Source organism: Capricornis sumatraensis, chromosome 8, assembly GCF_032405125.1.
Source record: "Capricornis sumatraensis isolate serow.1 chromosome 8, serow.2, whole genome shotgun sequence".
In the NCBI taxonomy this organism is placed as follows: Eukaryota; Metazoa; Chordata; class Mammalia; order Artiodactyla; family Bovidae; genus Capricornis; species Capricornis sumatraensis.
This window is the reverse complement of record NC_091076.1, coordinates 97,476,014-97,498,869: the sequence shown is the minus strand read 5'-3', so window position 1 is coordinate 97,498,869 and position 22,856 is coordinate 97,476,014. Positions and strand designations below refer to the sequence as shown.

Sequence of the window (22,856 nt, the reverse complement as noted above, 5' to 3'; positions counted from 1 at the left end):
TGGCAAAGTTCTCAGTCCAGGGGCGCAAGCTCACCAAAATCACAGGACCAGAGATGCTGCCCCCCAACCACTCCCACGTTAAAATTACATTATTATTTACTGCAGTTAATTTTATCCAGTATACTATGTTCACCTTTCAGCAGAAACTTACAAGGCACACTTAAATAAAAACAAACAAGCAAACAAACAAAACAGCCCAGCACAAGGAGACAGTGCATGCATCAGACCAGCCTCAGATGAGGCCAGGATGTTAAAGTTATGAAATTGTGGATTCGAAAAGTGAAATACTTAGGTATAATTCTAACAAAATATACAGAAGCTCATGAGGAAGACTACAAAACCTCTTGATGAAAGAAGTCAAAGAAGATCTAAATAAATGGAGAGAAACTCCACATTCATGAGTGCACAGGATCAAAACTATAAAAATGTCAATTCTCCTCAAACTAATAGACTTACTACAAACCCAATAATCTCAGTAATTTATTTTGTTGACCTTGACTCTATCATTGATGTGGAGAGGCAAAAGACCCAGAATATTTGAAGGAGAAGAACAAAGATGGAGGACCAATACTACTGAACTTCCAAGACGTCCTACAAAGCTACAGTAATTAAGACACTGTAGTACTGATGAAAGAAGAGACAAGGAAATCAATGCAACGGAAGAGAAAGCCCAGAATAGACCCACGTAAACACCGCCAAAGGAGCAAAGGCAACACAACGGAGAAAAGAGGAGTCTTTTCAACACATGATCTTTAGACAACTGGACATCCATAACCCAAATAATAAATTTAGATACAGACCTTACGTCCTTCACAAAAAATTAACTCAAAATGGATCACAGAGTTGAATGTAATGTGCAAAAGTGTAAAACTCTGGGAATATCACATGGAAAAATCTAGATAACCTTGAGTATGGTGATGAGATTTCAGAAACAGTCCCAAAGGCATGATCCTGAAAGAAATAATTGATGATCTAGACTTCATTAAAATTTAAAGTGTCTACTCTGTGAAAGACACTGCTAAGAAAATGAGAACCCAAGCTTCATATTTAAAAATTTTTAAATATCCAAAGTATACAAACTCAATGACAAGAAAAAAATTAAAACATGGGCAAAAGACCTGAACAGACACCTCACTATAGAAACAAATAAGCAATAAGAAGAAGATATTCAACACCATATGTCATTAGAGAATTCTAAATTAAAACAACACAAGATACCACTGCACACTTATTAGAATGGTCAAAATCCAAAGCACTAACAACACCAATTGCTGGTGAGGATGTGAAGCAACAGGATCTCTCATTCACTGCTGGTGGGAATGAAAAAATGGTACAGCTACTTTGGAAGACAACTTGGCAGTTTCTTACAAACTAAACATACTCTCACCTTTCAATCCAGCAGTCATGAAATGAAAACTCATTTCAATGAACTGAAATCAACACAAAAACCTGCACATGGATATTAATGGCAGCTTTATTAACAACAGTCAAAACCTGGAAGCAACCAAGATGCCCTTTCAGTAGGTGAATGGATAGTACATCCAAACACCTGATATTATTCAGCATTAAAAATTTTTGTAACTTATTCAGGTTGTGAATACCACTGCTGCTGCTGCTTTAGGTATGATTTTGTTCCTAAAGAAAGTCCACATACTCCTGGCACAAGGTTTGCAGTTACAGACCTGAGAATGAGATCATCATAAACAGTAAGCATTCAGCTATAAGGCCAGCTATACATTTTCACTGTGCTTACCTACTAATTCTCCTGCTCTTAGTAATAATCTAATCCACAGGGACCTTAACTGCCTTTCTATTCTATAAGGGCACCATGCTGGTCTACTACTTCAATAATTTCATGCTGATAAGACTTGGTGAACAAGAGGCAGCAACTGATCTAAACACTGTGATAAAATACATGCATGCATGCCAGAGGGTGGGAAATAAATTGCACAGAAATTCACAGGTCTTCCACACTGGTAAACTTTCTGTGAGCCCTACGGTGTTGAGCAATTCAAGACATCCCTTCCAAGGTGAAGAAGGTGTTGTACCTACTCTCTTTTAATACTGAGAAAGAGGTACAATGCCCAGGAGACCTCTTTGGAAATTTGAAGCAATCTGTACCTCCTTTGGGTAGGCAACTATGAACCATTTACCAAGACTGTTTGATGTGAGGAGGCTCACAACAGTTGACGTCTCTGCAACACTTATGGGCTGCTGTAACAGCTGCTTTGCCACTTGGGTTACATAACCCAAGTGCTTGATGTACCAGTGCTAGTTAGGGATTCTTCAATGGTTACTGCACAACTTTAGGTGAACTCTGGGCAGATCTCTAGAATTTTGTAAAAAAAAAAGCTATGCCATCCTGTGCAAATAACTATTACTGTTTTGTGAAAAACAGCTTTTGGCTTACCACAGGGCCATAATAAATGCTTGCTCAGAAGTGAGAAATAGATTTAAGGGACTAGATCTGATGCCTGATGAATTACAGATGGAAGTTTGGGACACTGTACATGAGACAGGGATCAAGACCATCCCCAAGAAAAAGAAATGCAGAAAGGCAAAATGGCTGTCTGAGGAAGCCTTAAAAATAGCTGTGAAAAGAAGAGAAGTGAAAAGCAAAGGAGAAAAGGAAAGATATACCCATTTGAATACAGAGTTCCAAGGAATAGCAAGGGGAGATAAGAAAGCCTTCTTCAGAGATCAGTGCAAAGAAATAGAGGAAAACAACAGAATGGGAAGGACTAGAGACCTCTTCAAGAAAATCAGAGATACCAAGGGAACATTTCACGCAAAGATGGGCTTGATAAAGGACAGAAATGGTCTGGACCTAACAGAAACAGAAGATATTAAGAAGAGGTGGCAAGAATACACAGAAGAACTATACAAAAAAGATCTTCACGACCAAGATAATCACGATGGTGTGATCACTCATCTAGAGCCAGACATCCTGGAATGTGAAGTCAAGTAGGCCTTGGGAAGCATCACTGTGACCAAAGCCAGTGGAGGTGACGGAATTCTAGTTGAGCTATTTCAAATCCTAAAAGATGATGCCATGAAAGTGCTGCACTCAATATGCCAGCAAATTTGGAAAACTCAGCAGTGGCCACAGGACTGGAAAAGGTCAGTTTTCATTCCAATCCCAAGGAAAGGCAATGCCAAAGAGTGCTCAAACTACTGCACAACTGCAGTCATCTCACATGCTAGTACAGAGAAGGCAATGGCAACCCACTCCCGTACTCTTGCCTGGAAAATCCCACAGACGGAGGAGCCTGGTAGGCTGCAGTTCACGGGGTCATGAAGAGTTGGACACGACTGAGCGACTTCACTTTCACTTTTCACTTTCATGCATTGGAGAAGGAAATGGCAACCCACTCCAGTGTTCTTGCCTGGAGAATCCCAGGGACGGCTGAGCCTGGTGGGCTGTCAGCTATGGGGTCGTACAGAGTCTGACATGACTGAAGCGACTTAGCAGCAGCAGCAGCAGCACACGCTAGTAAAGTAATGCTCAAAATTCTCCAAGCCAGGCTTCAGCAATATTTGAACCATGAACTTCCAGATGTTCAAGCTGGTTTTAGAAAAGGCAGAGGAATCAGAGATCAAATTGCCAACATATGCTGGATCATCAGAAAAGCAAGAGAGCTCCAGAAAAACATCTATTTCTGCTTTATTGACTATGCCAAAGCCTTTGACTGTGTGGATCACAATAAACTGTGGGAAATTCTGAAAGAGATGGCAATACCAGACCACCTGACCTGCCTCTTAAGAAACCTGTGTTCAGGAAGCAACAGTTAGAACTTGACATGGAAAAACAGACTGTTTCCAAATAGGAAAAGGAGTACATCAAGGCTGTATATTGTCACTCTGCTTATTTAACTTATATGCAGAGTACATCATGAGAAACGCTGGGCTGGAGGAAACACAAGCTGGAATCAAGATTGCCTGGAGAAATATCAATAACTTCAGATATGCAGATGACTCCACCCTTATGGCAGAAAGTGAAGAACTAAAGAGTCTCTTGATGAAGGTGAAAGGGGAGAGTGAAAAAGTTGGCTTAAAGCTCTATATTCAGAAAACTAAGATCATGGCATCCAGTCCCATCACTTCATGGCAAATAGATGGAGAAACAGTGGAAACAGTGGCTGACTTTTTTTGGGCTCCAAAATCACTGCAGATGGTGATTGCAGCCATGAAATTTTTTAAAGGACGCTTACTCCTTGGAAAGAAAGTTATGACCAACCTAGACAGCATATTAAAAAGCAGAGACATTACTTTGCCAACAAAAGTCCATCATGTCGTCAAGGCTATGGTTTTTCCAGTAATCATGTAAGGATGTGAGAGTTGGACTATAAAGAAAGCTGAAAAAAAAAAAGAAAAAGAAAAATGAGCACCAAAGAATTGCTGCTTTTGAACTGTGGTGTTGGAGAAGACTCTTGAGAATCCCTTGGACTGAAAGGAGATCCAACCAGTCCATCCTAAAGGAGATCAGTTCTGAGTGTTCATTGGAAGGACTGATGTTGAAGCTTGAAACTCCAATACTTTGGCCACCTGATGCAAAGACTGACTCATTTGAGAAGACTCTGATGCTGGGAAAGATTGAAGGCAGGAAGAGAAGGGGACAACAGAGGATGAGATGGTTGGATGGCATCACCAACTCAATAGAGATGAGTTTGGGTACATTCCTGGAGTTGGTGATGGACAGGGAGGCCTGGCGTGCTACAGTCCATGGGGTTGCAAAGAGTCGGACACGACTGAGCGACTGAACTGACTGACTGACTGACATGGGCCACCATGTTATCATGTGACCTGGGCAGCCCATCATGAACTAAGCTTTGTTGGATCAACAAAGCACTATGGTTGGGTGTGTACAGTCACTCAGTCATGTCCAACTCTTTGTGACCCTATGGAGTATACAGTCCATGGAATTCTCCAGGCCAGAATACTGGAGTGGGTAGCCATTCCCTTCTCCAGGGGATCTTCCCAACCCGGGGATTGAACCCAGGTCTCCTGCATTGCAGGCGGATTCTTTACCAGCTGAGCCACAAGGGAAGCCATGAGTATGTACTGAATTACTTCATTATCAAAAGGAAGAGTTGTATAGGAGACTGGGCTTGAGCAGATTCTGAAGGCATAAGTAATTTTCATAAGCAAGTGGCCCAGAAGCCCAAGGTTCCTGCTATAGTGCTTATTTTCTCTCAACTTGGATGTATTAATATTTTATCTCATGGAGAATTCTCTATGACCAACCTAAGGAAAAAAAAAAGTAAGCTGGTTGACTCATAGCTCTCCATGATAACATACAGATAACAAAAATACTACTGTACGATTCTGGGTCCTGAAGGACAGTGGTGAAGGGAACACCTTCCAGGGGCAGAAGTTTGAACAGGGTATCTAGTTGTTCATTTTGCCTGGAAGAAGAGATGACAGAGGTACTGTTGTATACCAACTCCTGGATGGTGTTTAATGGTATGACTGGATATCCAGAGATTCAGAAGGAATGATTAGAGAACTGGTGACAACGAATTCTGGAGATAAGGTATATGGACAGACCTCTTTGAAAGGGCACAGAGTATGAAACAATTTATGTCCCCTGTGAACGCTTACCAAAGAGCAAACTCTACAGAGAAGATGCTCAATAACCCTGCGTAAGATAACCAGTTTGGAGGACTCAGCTAGTCTCTCTAATCAGCCATTCTATCTTTGTCCAATGGGCTTGTTAACAAAGAGGCCATGATAGCAGGAATGCAATTTCTACATGGGCTCTGCAATATGGACTTCTGCTTACCAAGGCCAACCTGACTACAGCCACAGCTGAGGGTCCAACCCACCAAAAGTTCACACATGTAGTGCGGAAGAGGCAGGTGGATGCCTCCAATACAGTACCCTTCTCAGGATGGTCAGTCAATTGTCTCGCTACTCACTTCTAGTCTCTAGAGACTTCCTCTTCCTCCTTAGTAAATATATTATGAATTTAAAATAAATATTGCTTATAGTGTCAAGGTTTTCAGATTGTCTTAGTCTGCCCCCTTGTGGGAACCAACGCTTGAATTTTTCACTAAAAATAAAACTTATTAAATCCAGCCTAGTCCTCAAACAAAACAAAGCACTAAGTGTATTTACTAGATAATAATTTTACCTAGGCTTCAGTAGTAGGTTCCTTCCTCATCCTTTGTTACTCAACTCTTCATGACTCTTCATTAAAATTCATGAAGTTTTTCAAAGAGGTTTTGTCATTTTTATCTCTTACCAGAAAAATTCAGATAAATTTTTAAATGAAAATATTTCTAAATATCCAACATACCTATTTTAACCTTTTTAGCTGCTCTTTTATTCTTTTTCATTCATAAATATGTATAAGCAAGGAATGACTTCTATAAGCCTTCTAGTGTTCACTAGGCTAATTACCATATTAACTAGGATCCTTAATATGTTCTGACACAAAATGTGCTAAGGGTTGCATATTCCAAGTGTGTAAGATATTGCTAAATAAATTACCATGAACCACTCTGAAAATCTGAACACTCATAGATGAGGAAATGGTGGAATAAATTATGATTTAGCTAAAAAGGATTATACAGATTTTAAGAAATTAGAATTTAAGGATGTTCCTGGAGGGATGGCCATGCTATACTGTTAACTGAGGGAGACGAAAACTAAAATTGCATTTTATATGTTTAAATATTCCAACTAACACAAACACACACACATCCATGCCTGTGCCAGTATGAATTTAGGGGAAAACATGGAAGGATACAGACTGAATATAGTTAATACTAGTTACTTCCAGGGAGTGGAAGAGGAAGAAGCCCTAACATATCATTTTTATATGTCTACATTGTTTGGCAAAAATAATTTTTTACTTAATATGATTACTATTACTCACATTAAAAAATACAGTGTGATTGATATATATATATAAACACATTCTGACACATCCCGAGTACCCTAAGATAATAAGAAACTGGTAAGATAATAAGAAACTGGTTACTGGAGGGCCAATTTCAAGGTTAATTTTTTTGGAAGAAAGTATTACAGAAAGAATATCAATAAGAAGTTAAATCTCAGAAGACACATACGTCTAGAAATAGAGACACTTCAGCAGGCTTCCCTGGTGCCTCAGTGGTAAACAATCTTGCCCGCAAGGCAGGAGACGCAGGTTCATTCCCTAGGTTGGGAAGATCCCCTGGAGGAAGGCATGGCAACCCACTCCAGTATTCTTGCCTGGAGAATCCCATGGACAGAGGAGCCTGGTGGGCTACAGTCCATAGCGTTGCAAACAGTCAGTCACAACTGAAGCAACTTAGCACACATGGAGAAATTTATCATTTAAGGTCAGATCTTTTCAAGTCTGTTGATCCAACCACCAACAAACAAATTTGTGTTTTAAATATCAGAATGAAAAGATTCTAAATACATGATACCAATAAGGCTGATTTGAAACTTTCTGTGTAGGTTAGTGTAAAGTCTGAAATATTTTCCTACTGAAAATAATACACACTTCACAGCATTATTCTGAGAATTAAATGAGGATTAAATTAAATTAGCGAATTAAATGAGGATTCTGTGAAGGCACCTCGTTCAGAGCTCGGCACATACATGTTATTAATTTTTTTCTTTATTCCTAAAGCAATCTATGTTGAAAGCAAAATAATTTTTATCAGAATGAGAAAGTACTACAATAACAAAATAATCCTGTACATGAGTGATGTCACTACGCCAGATACACTATTACACTGAGATGAAGAAATGATATACTGAGTATTGAAACAATTTTCCTTACCATTCTATAGAATACTATTGGTTTACTAAAGAAATAATTGTCACCAGACTGAAGAATAATTTGTATATGTTTCAAGTGCATGAGCATTTCACTTTTACAAATTTTATATTTACAAGGAAAGAAAAAGAACCAGGAGACAGCATATTTGAAAATTTAGTATATTATTACTATAGATACACCAATGTGTAATAATCAAATGAAACTGGCTACAAATAATGGGAATTACACAAACTCAAACACTGTACAATTTCCCAGTCTTCCAGCATGAGTGATCTTAGGCATTATTATACTAATATACATCTTGCATACCAGAGTCTAATGCCTGCGTGATGCTATCTTTGCAGAAGTGAATCAAAACTGGGTTTCAACCATATCACAATGGCTCATGTACCTATTCAGTATTTAGAACCAGTAAGGTCTGCTTATGTATAGAATCTCTAATGAAAAATCATTTGATTCAGAAAATGGAGCTACTACAAAAACAAAAAAACAATTCTGATGAAGTAACCCATGATTCCCAAAATACAGAACAGAATTCCTAGAACTGATAAGTTTCCTTCATCAATTCAATGGCCTAAATGTGGACACTGGCACTGTGCTAGACGCTAAGATCCTACCATTCATGAACTTCTAGACTGCTAAGAAAAATAGAGATCCAACAGACAGATAAGACCAAATATAGTAAATAATATAACCCAATAATATACAAAATGCTACAATGGAAAGCAGAAAATAACCACCCAATCTTAGAAGATGATACTAGGGTCAAACTGTCACAATCAGTTTTACAGTCTTATTTTAAGAAGAGCCTCATTTCACAAATCAATAGACAGTTGACAGTCTGACAAACTACACACATCCAACAAATTTCTCACACTGCTGCTTTACTTCCTCAGCTACGTAAGTAACAGAGGTGAATATCGGATTCATATGTGTCCTGGGTACATCCACATACTTTCCCATGCGCGCTGACTGCTAGATATTCTTGCACTCCTTCATTCGACAAATACTGAAAAACCTTTATGTGCAAGTGTTCCACGGCTAGAGTGGTGGATTAGACAAAGTCTCTGCTCAGATGAAACTAATTTTCCAAGTGCTCAGACAACAATGAACAAGTAAATGAACACCAGTAGTGGCAATTATGAAGAAGATTAGAGCTGAGTGTTTAGGAGGTCAAAGAGAAGGCCACTCTTTCCTAAGCAGAAACCCATAGTTCTTTAGTCAAGAAGGTACAAATGTACAGACCCTGAAAACACTCTTTAACACGTTTAAGCGTTTAAGCAAAAAAGGCCAACGGAGATGAAACAAAGTGGATAATGAAGGGAGTGGGAGGCTGTAAAGTACTAGGGAAAGGGCAGCTCACGTCAGGTTATACAAGGAATGATAAAGACTTTATAGTTTATTCTGAATGTGACAGGAAGACACTAGAGAATTTCTTTTCAAATGTGGGGAAATAATGACTTGATTTGTTTTAACAAAAGCAGTAAAAGCTATCAAATGGACAACAGATTATATGTTGGCAAGAATAGAAATAAAAAGTTAGGACACTCTAACAGTAGTAAAGAAATGATGGTATTTCAGACGAAAATGGCAACAATATAGGTGGTGTGGAAATGACAGAAAATTTATCTTAAAAAAGAATAAACTCTTAAAGCATTAGAAAACAAAACAAAAAATCAATAATGGAGGAGAAATGTTCAGAAATCCACCAGAGACAAAAACTAGATGCAACTGTAGTGGGGAAATTATAGGCCAGAGTATGTGTAGGAGGATAACTGTGAGAGATGAGAGTGTTTCCAGGTCTGTTTTAACCACAAAAGCAAGAGATGCAAGGAGCAGGAAGTGCCCAGGGGCAGCAATCTTAAGGAGTGGGGTGGAGTCTGATTTAGTCCCGCCATCTCCCATCTCCTACACTTGACAGCAGATGACATCAGAGGTCTCTGCCCCTAAACTAGGACAGTGAGCGTGGGTACATTTGAGTCAGAATCCACTATATCTGAGGGACAGAGCAAAGGCCAAGCTAGTTAGTTAACACACAGGAGGGACCCTTCATGTCCAAAGGATAAGACACCTCACCAGGCACTTTATCTTACATGTCTGCCATTATAACTATAGAAAGAAAGTGAAACCGCTCAGTCGTGTCTGACTCTCTGTGACCCCATGGGCTGTAGTCTACCAGGTTCCTGCGTCCATGGGATTTTCCAGGCTAGAAAACTGGAGTAGGTTGCCATTTCCTTCTCCAGGGGATCTTCCCAACCCAGGAATTGAACCCGGGTCTCCCGTATTGTAGGCAGACGCTTTACCATCTGAACCACCAGGGAAGTCACCAGAAGGGACATTAAATAGCAACGGTATCTGCAATCAGGCAGGGCAGGTTATCATGCATTTTGGCCCTCTACAGGCGTAACAGATGTTTAAAGACAATGTTTGTTGCTTCCGTGATGGTTCAGTGATAAAGAATCTGCTTGCCAATGCAGGAGATGCAGGTTCGATCCCTGGGTTGGAAAGATTCTCTAGAGGAGGAGATGGCTACCTATTCCAGTATTCCTGCCTGGGAAATCCATGGACAGAGAAGCCTGGTGGGCTACAGTCTATGGGGTCACAGAAGAGTTGGACATGATTTAGCGACTAAACAACGTTTGTTCTGAACAGACTGGCATCTGTTGTGGTTGGTTGGTATTTACAGCATACTAATTATTAAATATTTTGAATATTACCCTCTAGACAGGCAAACACAAAATATAATAAAATGGAAGGACTCTGGTTCTAGGTGAAAATGAAGAAAGCATGTTCTAAGTTGCTACAGTCATGTCCGACTCTGTAATCCTATGGACTGTAGCCCCTCAGGCTCCTCTGTCCATGGGATTTTCCAGGCAAGAATACTGGAGTGGGTTACCATTTCCTTCTCCAGGGGATCTTCCTGACCCAGGGATCAAACCCACATCTCCTGTGTGTCTTGTAATGCAGGTCAATTCTTTACCACTGAGCCATCAGAGAAGCCAATGGCAGCTGTAGGGAATGTTTAAATCCATTCTGACCAAAGGATCAGTGGTATGAGGAACGTAACAGAACCGCAAGGGGAAATAGATAAACCCACACTTATGGTCTGAGATTTCAATATTCCTCTCCTAGTAATTGACAGAATGAGCAGACGGAAAATCAGCAAAGATGCAGAAAACTTGAACAATATCATCAATTAACTTGACCAGACTAACATTTGTAGCACCTTCTACCTCCCCTCCAAAGAACATAATACACATTTTTTAAAAAATTTATTTTAATTAGAGGCTAATTACTTCACAACATTGTGATGGTTTTTGCCTTACACTGACATAAATCAGCCACAGGTATACAGGTGTCCCCCGCCCTGTCCCAAACCCTCCTCCCATCCCATCCCCTCCCTGTCCCATCCCCTCCCCATCCCATCCCTCCAGGTTGTTCTAGTGCACTGGCTTTGAGTGCCCTGTTTCATGCATCAAACTTGGACCAGTCATCTATTTCACATATGGTAATATACATGTTTCAATGCTATTCTCTCAAATCATCCCACCCTCGCCTTCTCCCACAGAGTCCAAAAGTCTGTTCTTTACATCTGGGTCTCTTTTGCTGTCTTGCATATAGGATCGTCTTCACCATCTTTCTAAATTCCATATATATGCGTTAATATACTGTATTGGTGTTTTTCTTTCTGCCTTACTTCACTCTGTATAACAGGCTCCAGTTTCATTCACCTCATTAGAAGTAACTCAAATGCATTCTTTTTTATAGCTGAGTAATATTCCATTGTGTACCACAACTTTCTTATCCATTCGTCTGCTGATGGACATCTAGGTTGCTTCCATGTCTTAGCTACTGTGAACAGCACTGCAATGAACATTGGGGTACGCATGTCTCTTTCAATTCTGGTTTTCTCAGTGTGTATGCCCAGCAGAGGGATTGCTGGGTCATATGGTAATTCTGTTTCCAGTTTTTTAAGGAATCTCCATACTGTTCTCCATAGTGGTTGCACTAGTTTGCATTGCCACCAACAGTGTTAAGAGGGTTCCCTTTTCTCCACACCCTCTCCAGCATTTATTGTTTGTAGACTTTTTGATGGCAGCCATTCTGACTGGTGTGAGATGGTACCTCATTGAGGTTTTGATTTGCATTTCTCTGATAATGAGTGATGTTGAGCATCTTTTCATGTGTTTGTTAGCCAACTGTATGTCTTCTTTGGAGAAATGTCTGCTGATTCTTTGGCTCGTTTTTTAATTGAGTCATTTATTTTTCTGGTATTGAGCCGCATGAGCTACTTGTATATTTTGGAGATTAATAATACGTTAGTTGTTTCATTTGCTATTATTTTCTCCCATTCTGAAGGCTGCCTTTTCACCTTGCTTATAGTTTTCTTCATTGTGCAAAAGCTTTTAAGTTTAATTAGTACACAAAGAACACTTAAGATAGATAATTTCCTGGGCCATAAAACAAGTCTCAATAAAATGTGACTTAACTCATAGGATGCATATTTCTTGACCATAGCAAAATTAAACTAGAAATTAATATGAGGAAAATATCTAAAAATTCTCAAATGTTTGAAAAACTTCATCAACACACTTCTAAATAACACACATGTTAAAGAAGAAACCAAAAGGGGAATTAGGAAGTATTTTGAAATAAAAGAAAATAAAAGCATTATTCATGAAAGTCTGTGAAATGCAGCTAAATCAATACACAGAGGGAAATTCATAGCACTAAAATTTCTGTATTAGAAAATAAAAGCTCCAGTATCAGCAATCTTAGTTTTTACCTTAAGAAACTAGAAAAAGAAGAGAAAATTAAACCCAAAGCAGGAAGAAGAAAGGAAATAATAAAGAGCAAAGCACAAACCTTTCCAAATTTTGAACCAGTCAATTGTTTCATTTCTGGTTCTGCTACTTCTTGAGCTGCATACAGGTTTCTCAGGAGATAGCTAAGATGGTCTGGTATTCCCATCTTAAGAATGTTCCACAGTTTATCATGATCCACACAAAGGCTTTAGCATAGTCAATAAAGCAAAACTAAATGTTTTTCTGGAATTCCCAACTTCTATGATCCAACAAATGTTGGCAATTTGATCTCTGGTCCCTTGCCTTTTCTAAACCCAGCTGGTACATCTAGAAGTTCTCAGTTCACATACTGCTGAAGCCTAGTTTGAAGGATTTTGAGCATAACCTTACTAGCATGTGAAATGAGTGCAACTCATTTTATATGGTCATTTGAACATTCTTTGAAACAACAGACTGTTTTAAAATTGGGAAAGGAGTATGACAAGGCTGTGTTTATTGTCACCTTGCTTGTTTAACTTATATGCAGAGTACATTCATGCAAAATGTCAGGATGGATGAATCACAAGCTGAAATCAAGATTGCTGGGAGAAATCAACAACTTCAGATATGCGAAAGATATCACTCCAATGGCAGAAAGTGAAGAAACTATAGAGCTTCTTGATGAGGGTGAAAGAGGAGAGTGAAAAAGTTGGCTTAAAACTCAACATTAAAAAAAAAAAAAAGATCACGGCATCTGGTTACATCACTTCACGGCAAACAGAAGTGGAAAAAGTGGAAACAGTGACAGACTTTATTTTCTTGGGCTCCAAAGTTACTGTGGAGGGTGGCTGCAGCCACGAAATTAAAAGACACTGCTACTTGGAAGAAAAGCTATGACAAATCTAGACAGTGTATTAACAAGCAGAGACATTACTCTGCTGACAAAGGTGAATATAGTCAAAGCTACGGCAGTCTTTCCAGCATCATGTACAGATGTGAGAGAGTTGAACCATAAAGAAAGCTAAGCACCGAAAAATTGCTGCTTTTGAACTGTGGTGCTGGAGAAGACTCTTGAGAGTCCATTGGACTACAAGGAAATCAAACCAGTCAATACTAAAGGAAATCAACCCCAAATATTCACTGGAAGGACTGATGCTAAAGTCGAAGCTCTAATACTTTGGGCACCTGATGTGAAAAGGTGACTCATTGGAAAAGACCCTGATGCTGGGAAAGGTTGAAGGCACTAGAAAATGGGAGCAACAGAGGATGAGATGGTTCGACAGCATCACTGCCTCAATGGATGTGACTTTGAGCAAACTCTGGGAGATAGTGGAGGAAAGGGGAGCCAGGTGTGCTGCAGTCAATAGGGTCTCAGAGTCAGACACGGCTTAGTGACTGAACAATAGCAACAACAAAGCAGAAACCAATTAAAAAGAAAACAGGAAAACAATACAGAAAATGAAGGAAAACTGAAACTGACCCTCTAAGATCAACAGAATTGACATATCTCCATCTAGAATGACCAGGACAAAGAGAAAGAATACTCAAAATCATCCATATCAGGAATGAAAGAGGTGGCACCACTACAAATGCCATGCTGTTAAAAGGATAGTCAAGAAAAAACAGATAATCTGAATAGTCCTATATTTATTAAAGAAACTTAATTTATGTCTTAAAATTTTCCCACAAAGAAAATTCTAAAACCAGATGGTTTCCGTGGAAAATTCTATTAAACATTTATGGATGAAGTAATATCAATTCTGTAAAATATACTCCAGGAAATTGAAGGAGAATTATCTTTCAACTTTCAACTTACTCTATGAAACCAGGAGTACCCTGATACAAAAATCAGACAAAGACATCCTAAGACAGGAAAATTAAAGGCCAATATCCCACAGGAACACAGACACAAAAATAATTAAAACTGGCTTAGCAAATTAAACTTGCCAACTGTACAAATACAGGCAACACAGGCCAGATTTGCTCACCCTGCTTTAAAGCACTACTTCCCAACTATAATTTGCTAAGTGTTAATCATTCAGTTGTGTTCGACTCTTTGCAACCCCATGGACTATAGCCTACCAGGCTCCTCTGTCCATGGAATTCTCTAGGCAAGAATGCTAGAATGGATTGCCATTTCATACTCCAGGGGATCTTCCTGACCCAGGGATCAAACCTGGGTCTCCTGCATTGCAGGCAGATTCTTCACTATCTGAACCACCAGCGAAGCCCTTAACCATAACGGTCCAAATCAAATAAAAATGTCTGTATCACACTGGGGTAAACTGATGAGGTTTACCATTGGAAGTGACTGACATGAACATCAGCTACTCTAGACACTACCCTAAGGACTGAGAACTTATTCTAATATCTCCTTTCCTACACATTATTTATTTTTTTACTTGTGTTTAGAATTTTTTTCACTTACTACTTTATTTATTTACCACCAATTCAACCCTGAGTCTTTCATCAATTACTTACAACTTTCCTAAAGATAATTAAAGGCATCAGATTTCTAACAATCTCATTCCTGAGAATGACTCTTCTGGAAGCTTCTAACCTACTCCAATCTGGTCTGTTTGCCCTTCAACCCTGTTTTGTCATTCTATGTGGAAGATTCCTTTACCTTTCTCTTCTGTTAAATGTTCTATTTCCTGTCATCGTTCTTTTTTTTAATTTTTCTGACTTTATCATTTTGATGGATCACACCCTCCAAGAGATTTCTAAGAAAGGTACAAGGCAGGCAAACAAACCAAAAAAAAAAAAAAAAAAAAAATTACATGTCTTAAAACATTGTAATTTCACTCATATATCTGATTAATAGTTTCAGGGCATATGAAATAAAATGAGGTTGAAATTACTTTCCTTCAGAATTTTGAAGGTGATGCGCCATTGCTTGTTTAGTTTCTAAAGTTACCACAAAGAAGTCCAGAGCCAGTTGATTCCTGTTCCTTTAGTTAACAAATTTTTCTCCTCTCTGGAAGCATGGAAAGATCTGTTTGGTCCAGTGATTTGAAATTTCACCCTGATGTGTCTTAGTTTGTGTTTATATACATCCATTGTACTGAGCAGTCAATAAGCCTTTTCAACTTCATGTTCTTTAACTCAAGAAAATGTTTTTTAAATCATCCTGATGATTTCTTCCTCATTTCCTCTATTTCTTCTGGAAACTACTATTATTTGAATATTGAAATTCCTGGACAGCTCCTGTAAATTTCTTCATATTTCTCACTTCTCTTCTATAACCTCTGTCCTTCTGCTCAACTTTTTACCAGATTTCTTCATTATTAATTTTCTAAGTACTTCTGCAAAGCTTTTAAATCTCTGAAATCAAAATTTTAATGTCTGAGAGCCTCTTTTAAAAATCAGAGTACTGCTCTTTTATAGAAAACTCCTTCCTATTTCATGGCTGTATTGTTTTCTCTTATTTCCCTGAGGATGTTAATAATGGTTCTAATATTTTCCTCTGCAAAAGATTTGTCTTCTCCAGGCTTTTCTACCTTATACATTTTAATCTCTATTTTTCATACGCTACAGGGTTTCCTCAAATATCTAGTAATCCTTGATTAGCTCTCATAATTAAGAGGACTAAAAGGGTGATCTTCAGTATGGGGTTCTTGCCGTCCACTATGCTGTCTTCTGTCCTAGAGTCTCTATTTTTGCCCTCTCCAAAGAGTAAGTTTCTGGACTTTGCTAAGGTTACAGGTGAAGAGCTGGGCACTTGTCCAGCTGATTGGCTAGCTTATTTTGAGGAAGACATCCCAGGGTCCAAAGGCTTCTTCAACCTTCAACCAATCCTCCTTTCACTTCTACCTGCTGCCATTCTTGAACTTTCTGTCTTTTGGAGGATAAGCTGGATTATTTTCTTCATTTTCTCTGCTACTGAGCTTAACGTTTTACTCTTCAATTATTCATATACTCTCTAGTTTCTAAAATTGTGTTGATGCTGTCTCCTCTCTAATTCCCCTTTACTGATCTTTTAATAGGTTTCTGGAAGGAGCAAAAGTAGAAGTATGTATCCATCCTATCTCTTTACTATTGGGAATATGGATTCTTATTCATCCCAAGTCATTATAAATGGCTTTGTACTTCCATTTCCATCATTTGAATAAAGTAAGATCAGGCAGCTGTGCTAAGATCATGAAAATCACTGATTTTGTTGTTATTAAGTTCAGCACTGGTCACAGGAAACACCCTCTTCCAACAACACAAGAGAAGACTCTACACATGGACATCACCAGACGGTCAACACCGAAATCAGACTGATTATACTCTTTGCAGCCAAAGATGGAGAAGCTCTATACAGTCAGCAAAAACAAGACTGGGAGCTGACTGTGGCTCAGATCGTGAACTCCTTATTGCCAAATTCAGATTGAAATTGAAGAAAGTAGGGAAAACCACTAGACCATTCAGGTATGACCTAAATCAAATCCCTTATGACTATACAGTGGAAGTGAGAAATAGATTTAAGGAACTATATCTGATAGAGTGCCTGATGAACTATGGATGGAGGTTCATGACACTGTACAGGAGGCAGGGATCAAAGACAGACCATCCCCGTGGAAAAGAAATGAAAAAAGCAAAATGGCTGTCTGAGGAGGCCTTACAGATAGATGTGAAAAGAAGAAAAGTGAAGAGCAAAGGAGAAAAGGAAAGATATAAGCATCTGAAAGCAGAGTTCCAAAGAATAGCAAGGAGAGATAAGAAAGCCTTCTTCAGGGAGCAATGCAAAGAAATAGAGGAAAACAACAGAATGGGAAAGACTAGAGATCTCTTCAAGAAAATTAGAGATACCAAGGGAACATTTCACGCAAAGATGGGCTCGATAAAGGACAGAAATGGTATGGACCTACCAGAAGCAGAAGATATTAAGAAGAGGTGGCAAGAATACACAGAAGAACTGTACAGATAATCATGATGGTGTGATCACTCATCTAGAGCCAGACATCCTGGAATGTGAAGTCAAGTGGGCCTTATAAAGCATCACTATGAACAAAGCTAGTGGAGGTGATGGAATTCCAGTTGAGCTATTTCAAATCCTGAAAGACGATGCTGTGAAAGTGCTGCACTCATTATGCCAGCAAATTTGGAAAACTCAGCAGTGGCCACAGGACTGGAAAAGGTCCGTTTTCATTCCAATCCCAAAGAAAGGCAATGCCAAAGAATGTTCAAACTACCTCACAACTGCACTCACCTCACATGCTAGTACAGTAATGCTCAAAATTTTCCAAGCCAGGCCTCAGCAATACGTGAACCGTGAACTTACAGATGTTCAAGCTGGTTTTAGAAAAGGCAGAGGAGCCAGAGATCAAATTGCCAACATCCACTGGATCATCGAAAAACCAAGAGAGTTCCAGAAAAACATCTATTTCTGCTTTATTGATTATGCCAAAGCCTTTGACTATGTGAATCACAATAAACTGTGGAAAATGCTGAAAGAGATGGAAATACCAGACCACCTGACCTGCCTCTTAAGAAACCTATATGCAGGTCAGGAAGCAACAGTTAGAACTGGACATGGAACAACAGACTTGTTCCAAATAGGAAAAGGAGTACATCAAGGCTGTGTATTGTCACCCTGCTTATTTAACTTATATGCAGAGTACATGATGAGAAACGCTGGGCTGGAAGAAGCACAAGCTGGAATCAAGATTGCTGGGAGAAATATTAATAACCTCAGATATGCAGATGACACTACCCTTATGGCAGAAAGTGAAGAAGAACTAAAGAGCGAGCCTCTTGATGAAAGTGAAAGCAGAGAGTGAAAAAGTTGGCTTAAAGCTCAACATTCGGAAAATGAAGATCATGGCATCTGGTCCCATCACTTCATGGGAAACAGATGGGGAAACAGTGGAAACAGTGTCAGACTTTATTTTGGGGGGCTCTAAAATCACTGCATATGGTGACTGCAGCCATGAAATTAAAAGATGCTTACTCCTTGGAAGGAAAGTTATGAGCAACCTAGATAGCATATTAAAAAGCAGAGACATTACTTTGCCCACAAAGGTCTGTCTAGTCAAGGCTATGGTTTTTCCAGTGGTCATGTATGGATGTGAGAGTTGGACTGTGAATAAAGCTGAGCGCCAAAGAATTGATGCTTTTGAACTGTGGTGCTGGAGAAGACTTTTGCGAGTCCCTTGGACTGCAAGGAGTTCCAACCAGTCCATCCTAAAGGAGACCAGTCTTGGGTGTTCACTGGAAGGACTGATGCTGAGGCTGAAACTCCAATACTTTGGTCACCTCATGCGAAGAGTTGGTCCATTGGAAAAGACTCTGATGCCTGGAGGGATTGGGGGCAGGAGGAGAAGGGGACAACAGAGGATGAGATGGCTGGATGGCATCACTGACTTGATGCACGTGTGTTTGGGTGATCTCCGGGAGTTGATGATGGACAGGGAGGCCTGGCATGCAATTCATGAGGTTACAAAGAATTGTACACAACTGAGCAACTGAACTGAACTGAAAGTCAATTCCCCCTATATGTGGTAAACACTTCAACCCACTCCATCCTCTCCCAGCAGTAAAGAGTGCTGCCATGTCCTGCCTGCTGTGCCACACACAGGACCATGCTTCAGATGTGTAAGAGTCTCCTATCCATTAAATCACTGATGCCTCTGTTGCTGTCTGGGCTCTTTTTTCTGTCTTGAGGCTGGGCAAGTACAGGCGTGCAGACCTGTGGGGTGTAGCCCAACAAGGATTTTATATACACAAGCTCATTTTATTTCTCACTGCCCTAAGGTTTACTGAGATATCACTGACACAAAGCGTTATTTAAGTTTAAGGTATATAATCTGTTTGATTTTCTTTTATATTACAATTCATCTTTTTCTCTTAATTTCTTTTTTTGTATCTAAATACTTATGATAAGGGAAAAAAGTGAAAATAGGATGTTTCTAATGTATTTATAATACATGCATATTAAGAATGATTAAGTACTAGTGTAGGTTAAAAATTCCAAATCAATCTGCATATATTATTCCTCTTTTTATTCTGCAGCAAACAGCTTTAGTAAAAACAGTACTTTCTAAAAGTTGGGAAGAGCAAAGTTGGGCAAAAAGAGAAGGATTATAGAATAAATGAACCAGTTTCTACAGGATTAAAACACCTCACATTTGTATATCTAAGGCTTTATTTTGTTTGTAAATAAAGACTCTCTAAAAACTAAACTCTTATAATATATTCATCTGGTTTGGGTTCCAACTCTCATTCTCTTGGAAATGACTTCACTCACCCAACACTATTTATTTAGTAACTACTATCTACCAGGTACTTAATCTTGGCCTGGGAAATACAACAGTGAATAAAGAAAACCAAAAATCTCTGAAATCATGGAACATTCATTCTAGTTTTAGATGGAGAAAACAAAGGTGATAAGTACTACAAAGAAAAAGGAATGTGGAGGTGCTAGTCCCACAAAATTTAAATGTTAGTTAAGGAGGGCTTATCTGAAAGAGTATTTTAACCTAAGTTTTGAGGTTGTCACTTAAAAAAACTATTCAAAAGCCTACAGTAATAAATTTTAAACAGAAAAGGAAAATAAGTAAAATGACCCTAATCTTTGAGAGCAATTACAAACAAAACCTATTTCTTCTGAGAGACTTAAGACAAATACTTTTAAAAGCCAGGATAATAATACTTGCAACAAATGCTACCACTAAAAATTTACTTTTGGGTATATTCCAAAAGTGATACCCAGACATATACCACAGTGCTCCAAATTACTTAAAACTTTAATATCATTTAAAAAAATTGACCATTTTTCATTTTCTTTAATCTTGAATAAATGATTATCATCTAGAACCAATTAGATTATAACATTTAAACTCCTAAATGAAAAATGAGAATATCTAAATTAGACCCAGTGAAAACCTCAGTCCTCAGATTAAGTACTGGAAAGGAAGAGGTGATATCTTCCCTTTTTAATTTATTAATAATGAAAACTTACCTTGCCCAGAGCGGCTTTGGCGAGAGTCTACACTTGACTGTCTTCGATCCGGTGGTTCCTCGCTTCCTCCATCTGAATAAAATGAGAAAGAGCATAAGCAAATAGATAGTGAAACTGATGTAATACCAGCCCTGATGATATGTTTATCTTAAAATTCCTATATCTATCATTTGTTTTCTTATCATACACAAACCAAAGGTTCTTACCCTTATTTTTCTGGGGATGGTTTACACCCTCATCTGAAAGTCTAAAGAAAGTGAGTGCATTCTTTCTCAACCCCCAAACATATACACAGGGCTTCCCTGGTGGCTCAGTCAGTAAAAGGATCCACCTGCAATGCAGGAGACCTGGGTTCAGTCCCGGGCCGAGAGATCCCCTTTAGAAGGAAATGGAAACTCACTCCAGTATTCTTGCCTGAAAAATCCCATGCACAGAGGAGCCTGGTGGGCCACAGTCCATGGGGTAGCAAGAGTCAGACACAACTCAGCAACTAAACCACGACCAAACATACACACTCTTCTTTGTGTATAATGAGGCAATGTCGTCTACTCTGAAATTCATTCACAGAATTTCAGTTTAAAAGCCTTGATTTAAAGCAATGTCTAAGTTAATTATAGCTGCTTATTTATCTATGGTACGTCAAATAATCCTTAGGGCTATATGTTTTACTATAATAAAAATTACATGTTTTATGAGAGATCATAGGAAAATTGTATAATACATGAAAGAGCAATACAAATCAGAATCGAAAAACTCAGAAATGACAAGGCAGAAACCAAGAAAGAATTAGAAATCAAACAAAAATCATGTCAATAATGAAGTCTGAAGTATAAGAAATACAAGAGCAAATAAATACAAAAGGTCTTAAAAAGAAATACAAAGTAAGATGGAAGAAAATCTTAAATAAATTTTTTTAAAAGAAGAAATAGATTAAAAAGGATTTGCAAAAAGGGGATACATATTGGAGATAGGCAAAAAAGATCTAGTACAAGGATAAAAATAGAAGTCCCTAAGGAATAAAACCAAAGTGAGAGGACAGAACCAATACTAAAAAACTGTAACTCAAGAAAGCTTTTCAGAGGGAAAAAAGTGGCTACGTATATGTAATATATAGAGTTACATGTATAAGTACATTTATATATACACATGTACATACATATACATTTGAAACTATTATATCTGGTGGCTCAGATGGTAAAGAATCTGCCTGCAGTGCAGGAGACCTGGGTTTGATTCTGGGTCAGGGAGATCCTCTGGAGAAGGGAATAGCTACCTATTTCAGTATTCTTGCCTGGAGAATTCCATGGACAGAGGAGCCTGGAGCTATAGTCCATGGGGTCGCAAAGAGTTGGACATGACTGAATGAGTAGCACTTACACTTTCATATGTGAAACTACATATTTGAAGAGCACCTTGTGTACTGCTTAATCAAGTTAGATCAATGGACCAGGACATTTTCTACTAAAATTACTAGACTTTAAAGAAAAAAGGGGAAAAAAATCCTTTGAGTATTTAGGCATCACATGATAAATAAGGGAAAACAATAGAAAAAAATGGGATAACATATTTGAAACACAAAGAAAGTTTGAGTCACAGGCTTTACAATGAGTAAAACTTACCTTTAAGTATAAAGGGGAAAGAAAAACTATTACTGACATGCAAGAACTCAGGGAATATTGTTCCCATGGGACTCTTCCTAGCTCTAAAAGAGAACTCATTTGAGGCAATCAAAGTGACTAGAGAGACATTAAATAAGGACTGGCGATGAGCAATAAACATAGGACTGACTGTAGAATTAACACTAAATTAGGGTCTTATAGTATGTAATAGCTATAAAATCTGACCATGAAGATACAGCACAACCAAAACAAATGGAGGAAGAATAAACAAACAGAAAATAACTGATTTCAGTAATCAACATTGGTAGTGGTAAAGTTGTGAGACCACTGTATTTAAAAAAGAGGGATAAAGCAATGAATACCTATGGGATACTCTGACGTCGTCCCCTTGAGAACCAGAATTCTCAGTATGGAAGAAAGGAACTATAGATATAATTACACAGAAGTTAAACAAAAACTCTATAGTATTGAATCTATATTACAAACGTTAGTACAATCTTAAGAGTCACACATATGTCTTAGCTGGGTCCATTTAAAATATCTAGCATCTTGACTGATTACGTAGTGATGTCCAACCCTAGGGCCCAGGCTGTGATCCTAAAATGCCATTCTCCATTAAAAGAAATCAGAACTTTTTAAAGAACTAGCTGGCTTATCAAAGGAAATGTACTAGTTGAACTTGGATCACCCTGAGATATGCAACAGTAAAGACACTATCAAAAACAATGTAG

At 38.5% G+C, this 22,856-nt stretch overlaps 1 protein-coding gene across 3 annotated transcripts in view; it reads right to left on the bottom strand.

Annotated features, from left to right (window-relative positions):
* Nucleotides 1-22,856, bottom strand: part of TANC2 (tetratricopeptide repeat, ankyrin repeat and coiled-coil containing 2) — a 325,633-nt gene that overhangs the window by 242,183 nt on the left and 60,594 nt on the right. For all 3 annotated transcript variants that reach the window (XM_068977288.1, XM_068977289.1, XM_068977290.1), the window contains exon 2: nt 20,507-20,578. In XM_068977288.1, coding sequence (XP_068833389.1) covers nt 20,507-20,578 — 72 coding nt within the window. The remainder of the gene's footprint in view (nt 1-20,506; nt 20,579-22,856) is intronic.